Source organism: Haliotis rubra, unplaced genomic scaffold, assembly GCF_003918875.1.
Source record: "Haliotis rubra isolate DU_JTF1 unplaced genomic scaffold, ASM391887v1 Scf47, whole genome shotgun sequence".
In the NCBI taxonomy this organism is placed as follows: domain Eukaryota; kingdom Metazoa; phylum Mollusca; class Gastropoda; order Lepetellida; family Haliotidae; genus Haliotis; species Haliotis rubra.
The window spans coordinates 280,909-296,762 of NW_025767157.1; the positions used below are offsets into that span (position 1 = coordinate 280,909).

Sequence of the window (15,854 nt, forward strand, 5' to 3'; positions counted from 1 at the left end):
AAAGGATGGGTTCAATGACGTTAATCAGATTGACCTTGGTAACCTCAACTCACCTGGGCGCCATTGCGATGTCATCAACATTTCAATGACAACCTTCCTTAACAACCTAGGTCACATCTTTACAAGTCAAATAACTAAAGAAATATTTATGCAGTGAAATTTTAAAGATGTGAAGTTTTCAAGAGACCGTGATCCAGAAGTTAATCATGGATACTTCCAAGATAAGAGGCCTTTTTGTGGATGAGGTACTCTGCAAATGGATTGGTGCATGTGAGATGCTATTAAGAAATATATAATGTGTTAGATATACCTGGTAACGACCATTTTAAAGAAATATTATCTATAACTACTTTATTATAAACCGCAATATTACATATATCACCTTATGCATCTTCTTTGGGTGGCAGTTTCGAAACGTCGCACCACTCCGGAAATAAAGGAAATTGTTATCCATAAAGTTTGTATCCTCTGGCTTAAAGCAAAACGGTCGCTAGGTATTAACGCTGTCAATGCACTGGCGGAATCCGTTAAATATCGTCTGATACAGTTGTTCCATAAAAATGACAAAACATGTTTCAAATCTACTCAAAGGTTTCTCTGAGACTGGTCTGTGGTCATAACCATCACGAGAGTTGTAAAGATCCGGGTTAGATTGATCTTCAGTAACCCATACTTGTCGTAGTGAGTGAGTTTAGTTTTACGCCGCTTTTAGCAATATTACAGCAATATCATGGCGGGGAGCACCAGAAATGGGCTTCACACATTGTACCCATGTGGGGAATCGAACCTGGGCCCTCGGCATGACGAGCGAACGCCTTAACCACTACTCTACCCCACCCACCCCCATGCTTGTCGTAATTGGATACAACTTCTTGGATATTGCTAAACATAATTGTTGCAACTCAGAATCCTTATGGGGGCGGTGGGGTAGCCTAATGGTTAAAGCGTTGGCTCGTCACGCCGAAGACCCGGGTTCGAATACCCACATGGGCATAATGTGTGAAGCCCATTTCTGGTGTCCCCCGCCGTGATGTTGCTGGAATATTGCTGAAAGCGGCGTAATACCAAACTCAGTCAGTCAGTCAGTCAGTCAGAATCCTTATGCATTAGAAAGCCCTCACATGAAACAGTGAGTGAGTGAGTATGGTTTTACCCCGCTTCTAGCAATATCCCAGCAATATCACGGCGTGGCATACAAGAAATGGTCTTCATGCATTGTACCCATGTGGGTAGCCTGGTGGATAAAGCGTTCGCTCGTCTCCCCGAAGACCCGGGGTTCGATTCTCCTCATGGGTACAATGTGTGATGTTCATATCTAGTGTTCCCCCTCCGTAATATTACTGGAATATTGCTAAAAGCAAATTTAGACTCACTCACTCAGTCACTCAATCACACACTTGTTTTATACCTTAATGCTTGCACCAGGAATGACAACAAGTTCCATTTTTTCAACGTCCATTGTATGCCGATGTTGAGTATTGAACCATGGTACCACCGTGAGACGTGGACTGCACTAAAACACAAATATCATGCAAATATCATGAATAATTATGGGAGTTGTGTTTATGAGAATCTGACTTGTCAGCCAATACACACTGACAGTTCCAACAAGCTGGTTTGTTAGGGTCTGACTGACTGAGTTTAGTTTTACGCCGCTTTTAGCAATATTCCAGCAACATCACGGCGGGGGACACCAGAAATGGGCTTCACACATTGTGCCCATGTGGGGATTCGAACCCGGGTCTTCGGCGTGACGAGCCAACGCTTTAACCATTAGGCTACCCCACCGCCCCTGTTAGGGTCTGATAAGCTGGCGGGTTGAATATATAAAACAAAGACATGCTAGACCCGTTAGAATTGATCTTAGTAAACCATGCTTGTCGCAAGATGTGACTAACGGGATCGGGTGGTCAGGCTCGCTGGCGTGGTTGACATGTGTCATCGTAATCCAATTACGTAGATTGATGCTCATGCTGTTGATCACTGGATTGCCTGATCCAGACTGGATTATTTACAGACCGACACCATATTGCTTGAGTATTGCTTAGTGCGGCGTAAAACTAAACTCACTCACTCACTCCATACAATGCATGTCCATGTTTGCCTTCAGTTTACAGAGTTTACATACCATAGTGTGACAAACTCGGAGGTGATCTTGTAGACACGCGACTCTACAAGTGGAATTAGGCGTGTCTACAAAATATATCAACTCTTATTAACTGGTAAGCAAAGATTTGCATACTGTTAGTTTAACTCATGTTGAGCAGTTGCAATGTCCAGCGTGCGTCAACCCAGTGAGTCAGCGTGACACCATTCTTCACATTAACACTATTGACACAGTGCCCCACTGCTTCATACGAGGTGTAATAAACTGTCAAAGTCAGATGACAATTTTGTCATCACCTGTAAGTGTTTTAAGACAATTAGCAGTTTCAGACGAATTCAGTCGTCTGAGTCATGTGATCGTGCAGCAGGTTAAACTGTGAACTTGATGATCAGGTGATAGACAAATTTGACGAATATGCTTTGCTCTGTTCCTGGAGCCTATCCGTAGCATCAAGACCATTCGTCTGGAAGAAGGTCTGGGCTAGAACTGGTATTCAGCAACTTATAGGGGCCACAAACGGGATCGGGTGGTCACCCTGGGTTGATGCGTGTCATTGTATACCAATTTCGTAGGTCGATGCTCGTGATGTAAATCACGTGATTGTATTTTCCAGCCTTTGAATACACATATTTACATTCTGCTGTTGTATGGCTGGGCTATTGTTGAGTTTGGCTTTAACAAACAAATATACAAATCAAAATCAAATCATTGTAGACAGATATGTGTAGATAAAACTTTTCGCTTTGTTTTTGTGTTTGCTCTAGTTCTCAGATTCTTTCTGTCGCAGGATTGTATTAGCATTTGCCAAGTCCAGCATGACAGTTTGGTCCAACACACTACACTCCAGAATTACCACTTGCTTTTAATAATAATGTTAGAACCTCGCTCTCACTGTGATGAAACAAGGTTATTTATCTATTATATTCTTATCATTCCTTACTGCTCCAGCTTCTAAATGCATCCCAAAGAAGGCAATATGGAGGCAAAAAGTCTTGGTGTTGGGATACAATTTTCCCTGTGTTTGCTATTCTGTGAGTGGTGCTGCGCGTATTGAATAACATGCTAACCTTGTACGCGAACACCTGGTACCATCACATATCTTTCAACGGTTTTTAATCATCTAAACTTTAACATTTTACAAATAGTGTTTGAGACAGTGATTAATGATTACTGTTATTAGCTGATACTATGTCAGTAGTAATGCTGTGAGTGTGTCAAGGACCTGTTCCAGCCCAGGTCTTCTTCAAGACGAAAGATAGGTTACAGACGCACAGCAGTACATATTCGCCATATCTGTCTATCACCTGATTATCAAGCTCACAGTTTAAGCTGCTGCACGATCACATGACTCATGTGACTGAATTCTAGTGAAACTGCTAACTTCCTTATCACACTTACATGTACTGACGATAAACTTCTCATCTGATGTTTACAGTTTATTACACCTCGTATGTAGCAGTGGGTCATTGTGTCAATAGTGTTAATGTGAAGAATGGTGTCACGCTGACTCACTGGAGGACACCCACGTTGGACGTTCCAACTACTAAACGCGAGTTAAACTAACAGTATGTACATTAATCTCTACTGAGACGTTAATAAGAGTTGATATATTCTGTATACACGCCTAATTCCACTTGTAGAGTCGCGTGTCTACAGGATCACCACCGAGTTAGTCACACTATGATATGTAAACTCTGTAAACTGAAGGCAATCATAGTGATAGACATTGTTCTGCAATGATATCAGTAATTATTACTATCAAGCGTTCCTTTATAATTTACAGCGCTATTCAAAGCTGGTGATGAAAATTGGAAAATAATAAAGGAACACTTGAATTTTCCTGTGATCCTTTATTTGTTTCTCTCAGTATATTTTACCCGCTGGCTAGTCAGAGTCGGACAAGCCAGACTTGCTTGATAGCGGTGTTAGAACCTACACCGAAACGTCACTCTCACTGTAATGAGATGAGAAAAGGGTTATTTATCTATATACTGTTATCATTCCTTACTGCTCCAGCTTCTATATGCATCCCAAAGAAGGCAATATGGAGGCAAAAGTCTTGGTGATACAATTTCCCCTGTGTTTGCTATTCTGTGAGTGGTGCTGCGCGTATTGAATAACATGCTAACCTTGTACGCGAACACCTGGTACCATCACATATCTTTCAACGGTTTTTAATCATCTAAACTTTAACATTTTACAAATAGTGTTTGAGACAGTGATTAATGATTACTGCTATTAGCTGATACTATGTCAGTAGTAATGCTGTGAGTGTGTCAAGGACCTGTTCCAGCCCAGGTCTTCTTCAAGACGAAAGATAGGTTACAGACGCACAGCAGTACATATTCGCCATATTTGTCTATCACCTGATTATCAAGTTCACAGTTTAACCTGCTGCACGATCACATGACTCATGTAACTGAATTCTAGTGAAACTGCTAACTTCCTTATCACACTTACATGTACTGACGATAAACTTCTCATCTGATGTTTACAGTTTATTACACCTCGTATGTAGCAGTGGGTCATTGTGTCAATAGTGTTAATGTGAAGAATGGTGTCACGCTGACTCACTGGAGGACACCCACGTTGGACGTTCCAACTACTAAACGCGAGTTAAACTAACAGTATGTACATTAATCTCTACTGAGACGTTAATAAGAGTTGATATATTCTGTATACACGCCTAATTCCACTTGTAGAGTCGCGTGTCTACAGGATCACCACCGAGTTAGTCACACTATGATATGTAAACTCTGTAAACTGAAGGCAATCATAGTGATAGACATTGTTCTGCAATGATATCAGTAATTATTACTATTAAGCGTTCCTTTATAATTTACAGCGCTATTCAAAGCTGGTGATGAAAACTGGAAACTATGAAAGGAACACTTGAATTTTCCTGTGATCCTTTATTTGTTTCTCTCAGTATATTTTACCCGCTGGCTAGTCAGAGTCGGACAAGCCAGACTTGCTTGATAGCGGTGTTAGAACCTACACCGAAACGTCACTCTCACTGTAATAAAAATGTTGTCCATCCATTTATTGATATCCTTCCCGATATAGCCATCTATTATTTTGTTGGATTATGTTGACACTTCGGGTGCATTGGTATCAGATGTTACGATCAAAGACGAACATCACGTGCAACACGTGTACCCGTCTTTAAGCAAATATCACGTTTCATTAAACTGTTTTAACAGCTTGATAACTTGGAAAATCAGCTGATTTCGTTTTTGATGAGGATATGGGACAACTGCTCAAAGATAACAAGTTTTTGGTTTTGGAGGGCGACATTTGTAGGTTAACATCCATCGACAACACGAGATCGACGTAACTGTTCTGGAATTTGACGCCATGCAGACCTCTCGAGGGACGAAAGTCGATTCCTTTGTTCACGAATTGCATATGCAAAACGAAAGATCGTGGGTAAGTAACGTCCATAAATGGTGGTGGTGGTGCTCTCACATGACTGAGACCTTGGAGGGACATCATAGACATGGTCGTTGTACCACATTTTGATGACCATCCTCTGAACACGAGGTCAGTCTTCATGGGCGTCAATGCTAGGCCACATGATTTCCTACGTCAAGAGGCGGTAGCGTCTCTACCTTGACTCCCAGGGGTCCAGATCACAAACCCATAGAGCAGGTTTTCGGGACATTACGGACAGAATATGCCAGAGATCCTCCAGGACAAAATCTTGATATATTGGACCAATCCCTCCATCAAGAATGGAACGCAATATCTGAACGTCAAATTCGTTGTCTGACAGAGTCCGTTAGGATCAGGGTCAAGGACGTTATTGCAGTTGGCGGAAGTTACACTAGATAGTGGCATTGTGCTCTGTTAGTGACACTTATGTGATTTCTTGAGGAATGTATGTCAGAATCTTGAAAATGACCCTACTTGTAAACGTTATACAACCATAGTTATCAGCACTACATAATGAGTCATATTTGCTTCTCTGAATAACTACACCACTTCGTGTTTTTCGCGTTTAGAATTTCGCATTAATTATTGCTTCGGGATAGTCAGTTAAATTGAGATTTGGATAAGTTCCTTTGCTCTGTTTAGTGGTAATGTATTGATACCATGAAAAATATGGGGTGTTGCGATACTTTGTTTCATGTGCATATAAAAAGGAATGTGTTTATTGTCAACCGCCTGTGATGCAAGGGCAAAATGTACAAAAACCAGACTATCGACGTAAATATGACAAAGCATACGACTTTACAGATAACAGCTTCTTGTCTATCGTCGCAAGGGGTGGCTTTTCGATGAAGGTCTATTCGCCGTTATCAAGCTCAAAAGTGACTAAAACTAAGATATGAGAGGTATATAAGCATAGCATGTTGTGCTAAACAGAAGACTGACATTGACAACAACAGGTAACTGAAGTAGCTCATGATCGGATGAGGCCAGTTGAAAAGAAACAAATGTGAACAATGTTATCAATGAAGTCGTATACTTCGTTATTGACTCATTAAAGTCCAGAATGCGTCACACAATTAACATACGTATGTATGTGTATTATCCAAGGTTGCCAGAATACCTTTGTCTTAAGAGAACAGGAACAAAATAGACAGCAAATTCGTTTCTCGAGAGGAGCATGGCGCTCGACACTGCTTTTTTTGTTTAACGTCGCGCTCAGCAATATTCCAGCGATATGGCGGCATTGCGCTCGACACTGAGTGAAGCGGCTGTATAATCGACAAAGCCATTGACGAAGACGTGACTTCATTTCGTTTGAAAACAATTGCTAATCAGAACATAGTAATATCTCTGAATCTCTGACATTAATAGTTTCTCTTGTTTAATCGTAATTAAAGAGATCTCATTTAAGTCTTATCATGTATGGCCTATTGACTCATTAATCTGATGGAAGGGATTTGGAAATTGGACTTCACGTCTCGGCTTTGTCAGTGGCGCTGTATATATATCTTGTGTTGGTCATGGGGAAGAACTTACTTATAACGTCATTACGCTAGTGGTTTATGACAGTTCAGGAGACTAGCAACAAGAGATGTCACCATGCGTTACACTTTGGTAGTAAATCCGACACGGACATTAAAGTTCACGTGGCTAGTTCACAGCCGCGGGCCAACCTGACCGCGTATATGTCGTAATGACCATAGACATTTTTACTGGACAATACTGACCACCACTTGATGTTCTCGCTTCGGTACCTCAGTTGTCTTCCCACAAACCAGAGTCAACCAAAAGTAGATCACAGGCGGACAACGAAACCCGACCTACACAGTTTAACCTGATTATATACAGTGTTTATGTCATTACCAGAAGTCCATGATTTCAGCCGTTGTTAACTCAGTCGAGTAGAAGTCAACAAGACATTACGTGTTTCGGGCCTTTGATGTGTCTCTGAACATGATGGGGTAAAAGCTTGCAGGGATATGGCCCATTACCTTCGGGAATACCTTTGTAAACTTTAATTCACATTGTTGCTTGTTTTTTCAAACCTTTAGCTCAAAACTTCCTCGCAACAAGCTTTAACTGTCCTATTTGGATCTTCTGACATCGGGTGTATCTCGGTTAAAACTTTTTACTTTGAAAGACACTGTTGGTAGTGTGCAATTAAATCTCCATCAGTCGTACACTAAATGAATGAAATCAGGGTAGCATAGAATTCCGTGGAAAAATACTTTATTGCAATCTACAGACTTGATACTTATTTCAGTTGTGCTATTTGTTTCATCTTAGATATCCGTGTTGCTGATGTTATTCATCACTTATAATAATGTACCATTTACTGGCGCCCAGCTTAACCAGGTACACGTGGTTTCTGGGGATTTGGATTTCACTTGACCGTTAGCTGTAAAAAGTACGTTTGTGTGTGTTGAGGTTTACTGCTGGCGTAGCCCTCTGATCCATCGAAACAGACGCTAGTAAGAAAACATATACCCTTATACGGTTAAGAGTACATTTACCAGGAAACATATAAAGGGTGTTTAAGGTGAGGTAAACTGAATTTTATGTCGACCCCGAAACAGTAAACTGACTCCGAACCGACTAGTCTTTTTTATCACCCTAATACAGAGCGCCAGGCACAGAAACACCAGGTACCATCAATTAAAATCTATTGGTATTCTTCGGCCAGGGTTTGAACACTGATCTTCCACTCGTTGTATCAGCTAGAGCACGGTTGTGGTCAAACACACACAATATATATAACTATATGACGTAAATATTTTATATATCTTATTTATATACCTCAAATGATGTCTGATGCTATTTTCTATTTTTAGTTGTTTTTTTGTTCCTATGGGTTTTTTTCGGGTGCAAAATTAAGTAGTTCTCGCATGCATTAGTGATGGGTGCGCCCATTTGGACATGACACTCATTTTTTCGTGAACTCCGGGACATCGCTATTTGAGTGACAATGTGTGACACACATTTTTTCAGTTCATATTAATCGTCGAAATTGTCTTCTATTTATAAGGATGTTTCTAGGCTACGTGTTAACAGTTGTGGAATCAATGTCTATTATCACCATCCGTGGCGTTTAAACAGGAATGCATGTCAAGTTGACGAACCGGTGTTTCAACTGTTCGCTGTACACTGGAGGGCTATGATACTGTATCGAAAGTTTGACCATCCGATACACCCTAACCCCATGTTTTATAACAGTTCTTTGGGGTTATGATACCGATATAATTCAGAGGTCGGTGAAGGTTTGTTTCAGGTGTGGTTGTGTGAGTAGTGATGTTGATGATGACGTTGATGAAACTGATGTCGCCGGTGTTGTTGCACTGTCAGATATATATACCGGAACAATCCATTTATTTTATCGCAATGCGCTGACCTGAAAGTATGGAAGGTCGCCCTGAACGATGTCGAACATCCATTTTGATAATCCTTTGTGCGCTTCATTCGTGTTAATGTCCTATCTCCCTGCCGAGTGAGTGTGTGTTTGATATTCCGGTCCCTGTGTCCTCTGATCCCCTAGTACCCTATGCATGCCCCTCACCCCCAAGAGTTTATGGCTGGGATCCCTCGTGGCACGTCCTGGAGGGACCGGTGACTTGATACTAACCCGCACTCCCCTGTAACCCCCAGTTTACCCCGACAGAGGGAGATGTTTACTTCAGTATCGACACAACAGATAGGACTTTCAAGTCCTTCACATCTAAGGAATGGCCCTTGTTTCGACAAACATGGCTCACGCGAATAGATCGGGTCCACACGCGCCATTAGATGGGGGTGAAATCTGAATTGAAGGGAGTCGGGGTGAATTGGGATGGGGGTGATAGAGGTGGGGTGTTTGATCTTAAGCATATCATTCATCGACGAAGAATATATATCGTGACGACACTTTTTGAAGTTTACTTTTTGAGAGTGGTGAAAATATTTGTAGCTGTTAAAGACATTTTGGTTGTATCGGCGCTGCATAGGAATGACGCGAGGGTCGACAGATGGCTGGGGGTGGATGAGAAGTGAGGGTAGTTGGGGGAGGGGCCCATTCAGCTTTGAAGTGGAGAAATCTGTACTTCAGTGCGGTGATTACACACTCGGGAAACTAGCGGCAAGATGTTCACATCGTCTTCTGTCCAGATTGCAGAATTTCACCACAATAGCGACACAGAAAGAAATCTGAGCGAACCCCCCAATTACATTAAAATTGCTCCCCTGAGACAAACCAGTTTAATTGAATTGAAACTTTAGAACACATTAAGGAAATTTGGGTCATAAACGAATTCTAACACATGGCTCGGATATTTCATTCGAAAACACCTGAGGCCATATTTTGATTGGAAAACAGATCGTGAATTGTGTGTATAATCTGATTTTGAATCGTGGCACAATGTAGAGTAATAACAATGATAATACTCTTCAATGGAGATCGGTATCATACAGTCAAGATCGCGTTCTGTAATGCCCTACGGCCGTGGGGTCGCGTGTCTGGTGTATATCCACACTTACACCCCGGCACGACGTAATCCAACATGGCGGACAGACGACTGAAATTGGTTCATCAATCAATGACCGGCCTCGCTCCGCTGGGGGCTGCATCAGAGCAGTAAGTAAATAAGGTAAATACAGTCTGGTGGATGAAAACAGGTGATAATCACTTCTTTGATCACTGAAAGGATTTCACACTTGGAGGACATACAAAGCCCGGATGATGTCAAAGCGCGTGGCTGTTACGTCACAGTAAATATGGACAATGTCCGACGTTGGCGAAACGACGTGATATAATGAGGTTGAATGTCGCCTCCCGTCGCAGCGAGGACTGTATCTATTGTTGATCTGTTTACACAGTTAATGGCTTCTAGGTAATTTTCGAGAAATTCTTGGTATTACGTGTCAATAGCATACAGACTCTAACAGCAAGATTCTAATGAAGTCAGAACTTGTTAATTAAAATCGAAAACACACGTTCGAACACATACATACTAAATATCGAATTAAGATCCACTCGTTTGGGTTTTTCAGTAACACACTTTTTGTTCATATGTCGATGGTTAAATAAGGTATTGCAAGACAAAACCTTCCAGCTGTGTGTTATTGTGTTGGTTTGTTTGTTATTTGTGTGTGTGCATGTGCGCCTACGTTCGTTTGTGTGCGCGTGTGTGTCTGTGTGTGGGCGTGTGCAGTTGTCAGACAGAAAATGAATTTTGAACGATTGCAATCAAACGTTCAGGAACGCTAATTTTCTCTAGCCTTGTCCATCTAAAAATCGAATTTTAACTTCAAATTTGAAATGTAAGATTCCTGACTTTACATCCTCAGACTATATTGGGATGCGAGCTGTTCAAAGTTATAACCGTTATGGGATGCCGCCGAGTCTAGAATAGTAACAGAACATCAGCAATTAACAGTAGAAAAGTGTTTACAAAGTAACTTCGTCCCACCTGTTCAGAAATATCAGCCTATCTATACATAACCCTCGCCCTGTGACAAACTGCAGTCAAACAAAGCCATAAAATTAATAACAAGGATGTATAGGAATTGTGAAGCTTTGTCTTGCCTTGTGTCGAATACGGGTCGTTTCAATGACCATATTATAGCCATAAACGCGGCCGGAGAGATGGACTTGGCGGGAGGAGGGATGCGGGCTACACGGTCATCGGGGCGGGGAAAATCGCCCAGCGCGGGGGAATGGTTCGCGGGACGCAGGTGTGTCCATCATTCCGCTACACTCCAAACTACTGGAGCTGAGAGAACAGTTCGGAATTCATTATAATGTGTTGAAATTGGAATCTTTAATACATGGTACTGTAGAAGCAAAGCTCATTTTCGTCAAGTAGTGTTATATACACTACCGAGCAAAAGATTGTATACAACCATGTTTGATAATGACTTAGGATGAAACAAAATATTAATTCGATGGTGATGTATTTAAAACTAGTATCATAACTGTGTTTGGATCTTCAGTTTCAGGTGATTTGGCAACAATTCATCCCCTTAACGTTCTGGTAATCTTTGTAAAATTTTGGTCAAATGGAATTTTGAACTGAACACTTTCTTTTGTCCTTCAGTATAAGTGTAGGAAAAAAACCGAAATTTCATCAGTCCTCTATATTATCTATTTGGAACTTACTTGACTTGTGCTATTTTCTGACGCCACTATCGACATCTCCCTTGTTGTACCCAAACAGACCAATCTCCACAGTTATTCTGTCAACATGACGTAGGTCTACCGTCAGTGAATGAAATGTCAAAATGTATGAAACGCCCAGGTAGGTATAGTTCACACGATTACGTATATTTCGTTGTAAGCTTCTCTGATCCAATGCATTAACAGTTAAATAATATATAATCTAGTGACTGTTTTCCTGGCATCAACAAAGCCCGGTGAATGCAAAGCTATACTAGATAGCGAGATCGGGGCTCCCCTTGTACGGCCGCATGTCACAGTCCAGTGAACAGAGCTTCCAATACCTCTGCAAAGGGTCACACGCAGACTTTAACTTGAAAAAGAACATATACTCAAAACGAAGTATTATTCAACGCCACTGCCTTTTACGTTGCAGAATGTTTCATAAGTTTATCTTTTTAAGCCATTAAGCTGTCCTGCCCTGCAAGATTCTCCTGGACTGGATCGGTATTTCTCTTCCACTGAGGGCACGCGCTGGGCGCGCGAGCGCTCACATGATTGACACCTTGTCAGGTGCGTGGCTAGGCAAGCGGGGCGTGGCCAAGGTCTAGCCACCGGGTTATAAATTCCTCCGTTCATTGACAATAGTCATTCGATAGTAGCTCCCTGTATAGGTGTGTGAGAGCTGAGGGTTCCCTCCCAAGTGACCAGCCAGGTATTCCGTGCTTCACACGCTCCAGACACGAGACTCGCACGATCATCAACTATTGGCGCACTTTACTGTTGGTGACATACATCGCCCAAGATGACATCAGTAAGCTGTATGCCAATGCAGGCCATCCCAGTGTCCAATCTCAACAAAGTTATTGTTACCGGACCTTGCATTCTGCTGAAGGCGACAACCGTCGCCCAACAAGTCCAGGCCTTGCGACCTAAGAAACTCAAGTCAGATGATGAACCCGAGGTGTTGCGGTGTAAGAGAAGAATAGACTTCAGCAAACTCGGCTATAACTTACCTAAAGCTCAACCGGCTGCCGTGGCCCGCCGCAACGAGAGAGAAAGGAACAGAGTGAAGCTTGTCAACCTTGGTTTTGAAACTCTCAGAGAACATGTTCCAAGCGGAAGGAAAAACAAGAAGATGAGTAAGGTTGAAACTCTGCGATCTGCCGTGGACTACATCAGACAGCTTCAGGAGGTGCTTCAGACGGACAGTCGGGAATCGTCCCCCCAACGTGTGCCGGACTCAATGGACACATCCCACTCCCCAGTGTACGCACCCCAGATCTCTGATCCCACCCAGATGACAGTGCCCAACCTTGTGTCTCAGATCCCCACCCCGATGACTGATTCCCCGTCCCCCAGCAGTTGTTCGGACACTTCGTATGACTCTTTAAGTTCTTTGGAAGAGACAGATCTTGTGGATTTCTCGCACTGGATCACCGAGTTATACAAATCGTCAGAAGCCGGAGCTCAGCTTAACCTAACAGGTACGTCTTTACACCAATAACATATCGCTGCAAAATTCAGCTGCGCAATATTTGTGCGTAATTCATTCCTATGCTCAATATCGCATTCAATTATTCTATTTTGATACCAGATTATGCAAGCTCACGCATCTTTGTGACATTCAAAAGGGAAGAGTTTGTATTGAGTTCTTTAATGGAAACGTCGATTAACCGTACTGATCGCAAACGGCAGCTTTGATTTGTTATTTCTGTCTGTTCGCCAGTGCGATAATATTTAAGGTGTGTACCGAAACGAGTCGGCAAATACAAGAAATAAATGCCTGGAGCGGCTTTTGTATCTCAACCTTTTCATAACTGCCCTATTTGGTAGATAGTTAAGAGTGGTATTTCAATGGGCATGAATGAAGTATTTTGGATAGCATGCGTGAGGCACTGGCATTGAACTAGGAGGCGGACAGTGCAAATAGCGACACACAGTCGGACCGCTGCCCCCATCTGCTAACTCCCAGCCCTACAATAGCAGGCCTGGGGATCTGGCGGATGTTGGGCTCGTTATGCTTACGCGATTCACTACTTCTGCTAAAGAAAACAGTTATATGAAAAGGTATCAAATATAACCAGGGCACATATTTATCGTGGCGAAAGTCGCGCGCTTTTTGTGTTCTCTGCAAAATATGTGTTTTGTTCATTCCATGTTTTTCAATCTAACCTTTTTGCTTGTTTTCTGTTACTTTAGGAGCTGAACTCGATACGAAAAGTCCACGCGAGAGGTAACTGAACTGCGCCAGAAGGTTATGGAAATATACGTGAGGACATACATGTCCCATCTCCATGGTGACGAGCTGATCCCCACCCACGGGGCCCCCACCCATGGGTAGCGGTCGTCCACAGTACTGAAAGGACGAGAAGACAAGGACGATGACGGAAACTGTATGCTAGTTTCTGCAAGGACTACTGTTGGACTGTCTGTTCAAACTACCTTCAGTGCCTTAATTTACCCTGCCCCCACTAATGTGACCAGGGGGTGGGGAGGTTGTGTTGTGGAGAGAACTCGGGTATATGCGACCCACCCGTTCAATAAATTCGCGGTGGCGCATATAGAAGACATTGAACCAAGTCGAGGCTGTCGCTGCAGAGTCGTCGGAGGTCTCGCGACCAACTCGTGCCAGCACGCGCCAGTTGATGACGTCACAACTGCCATGGATTCAAACAATAGTCATATCATGCGGTATTTTTCTACAAATTGTTTTCTATTTTGAAGATACTGTTTCTACAAAAGATCTATATTTTCCCCAAGTGTTCACATAAGCGTATTTTGCAATGAGTGCTTTATATTGTATAAATATGTACATATATTTTTGTAAATTATACTCTCTTGTTATGCTCCGGTTGTGAGTAAGTTTTAAAAGGAGCACCAGCGAACTGCCACTGTGTGATAATCCCAATAGCATTTTGTACAATTTTACCACCGATACAAGCTATATTTCTACGAAATGTGCTTTATTTTTGCAACGAATAAAATGATTGCAATTTTAATATGCTTTGGTGTATTTCTATTATTTAGTCTTAGTTTTCTATGTTCTCGCGCCATGTTCAGAAATTCTACTCTTAAAAATCCCAATTTGAAAAAAAAATCGATAAATATTTCACACGGATTCAGTAACGTTGACGAACTGAGAGACGGCGGAACCTTCTACTTGACCGAGTTCTTTCTGTCTTGAATTCTGTTTTCATGGTAGAGAAAGAATGTAAATGTTTATGACAGAGGGTTGGCTAATGCATTTAGGGGAATAGGTGTTATTTATAAACAGACTGCTTGAATGTGGCAGCTCTTACTGTTTGTTGCGTCCCGGTTCTAACACTTGGCGTCGGGTCCGCCACAATAGTCTCGCAAGTCACCCTGCGATATCCTTCTGATTTTATTGCCGATATGAATACAACATTAAATCACCGTATTCCACAACCATCCTGACAGGGACAGAAAGGGTTTAACAACGTTGGGATATATACAGGGCTTATGGAGAGGATATGGTTAGGGTACGCAGTACCAAAGGCAATGGGAGAGGAAAGGGGGGCGAGCTGTGACGCCGACAGCAGTGTTTACTTATATATAGCTTTGTGTAGGGCGGAGGTGAAACAAGGCGCCCGTAGACTGGTTATTACCGTCTATATTGAGCCGGCTGAGCTGACAACACAGAGCTGAGTCAACCTCAACCCCCAACTCCGGACTTTAGGGACTCATGTGTGAAGGGACGGATTTTTTTTGTAAAGGGGTCTTGAGTGTATTCCTGGGGGATGCGGGTCACTGTTGAGGGGTCGGGTGTGAAAGAATGGTACTGTGGCCTGAGGGTTAGGGTGGGTTTGGGGTCGGATTGAGACTGTAGGGCTGGTATAAGAGGGTGGTATTGATTCATCTCTGATTAATTGCAGAAATTCTGTAAGTGATGAACACAAGCATTCCTGAGCAGAAAACTGACGTTAACGCGTGTTCATCCATTGGAAGATAGGGCGTCATTTAATTGATATTAGGGGATAGTAATTTTTAAACACAAGCTAATTTCTTATTGCTCATTGACAAACCGGATACACGCCTCGTTTAATTGTATTCTCTCCCAAGAGGAGACTGGATTTCATTATCGAGCAGTGTTGTCAAGTCATGGCGTCTTATACACACATATACCTCCATCTGTTACCAAGGAAAGTGGTACACGCAGTTATAGAA

The 15,854-nt window shown here is 42.3% G+C and overlaps 1 protein-coding gene across 1 annotated transcript; it reads left to right on the forward strand.

The window, feature by feature from the left end:
* The first annotated feature begins 12,273 nt into the window (after positions 1 to 12,273).
* Positions 12,274 to 14,668, forward strand: LOC124290584 (achaete-scute homolog 1-like). Its single transcript, XM_046727333.1, has 2 exons — positions 12,274 to 13,153; positions 13,869 to 14,668. Exons 1-2 carry the CDS (start codon positions 12,472 to 12,474, stop codon positions 13,904 to 13,906), a joined length of 720 nt encoding a protein of 239 aa, XP_046583289.1. The 5' UTR covers positions 12,274 to 12,471; the 3' UTR covers positions 13,907 to 14,668.
* Positions 14,669 to 15,854: the final 1,186 nt, after the last annotated feature.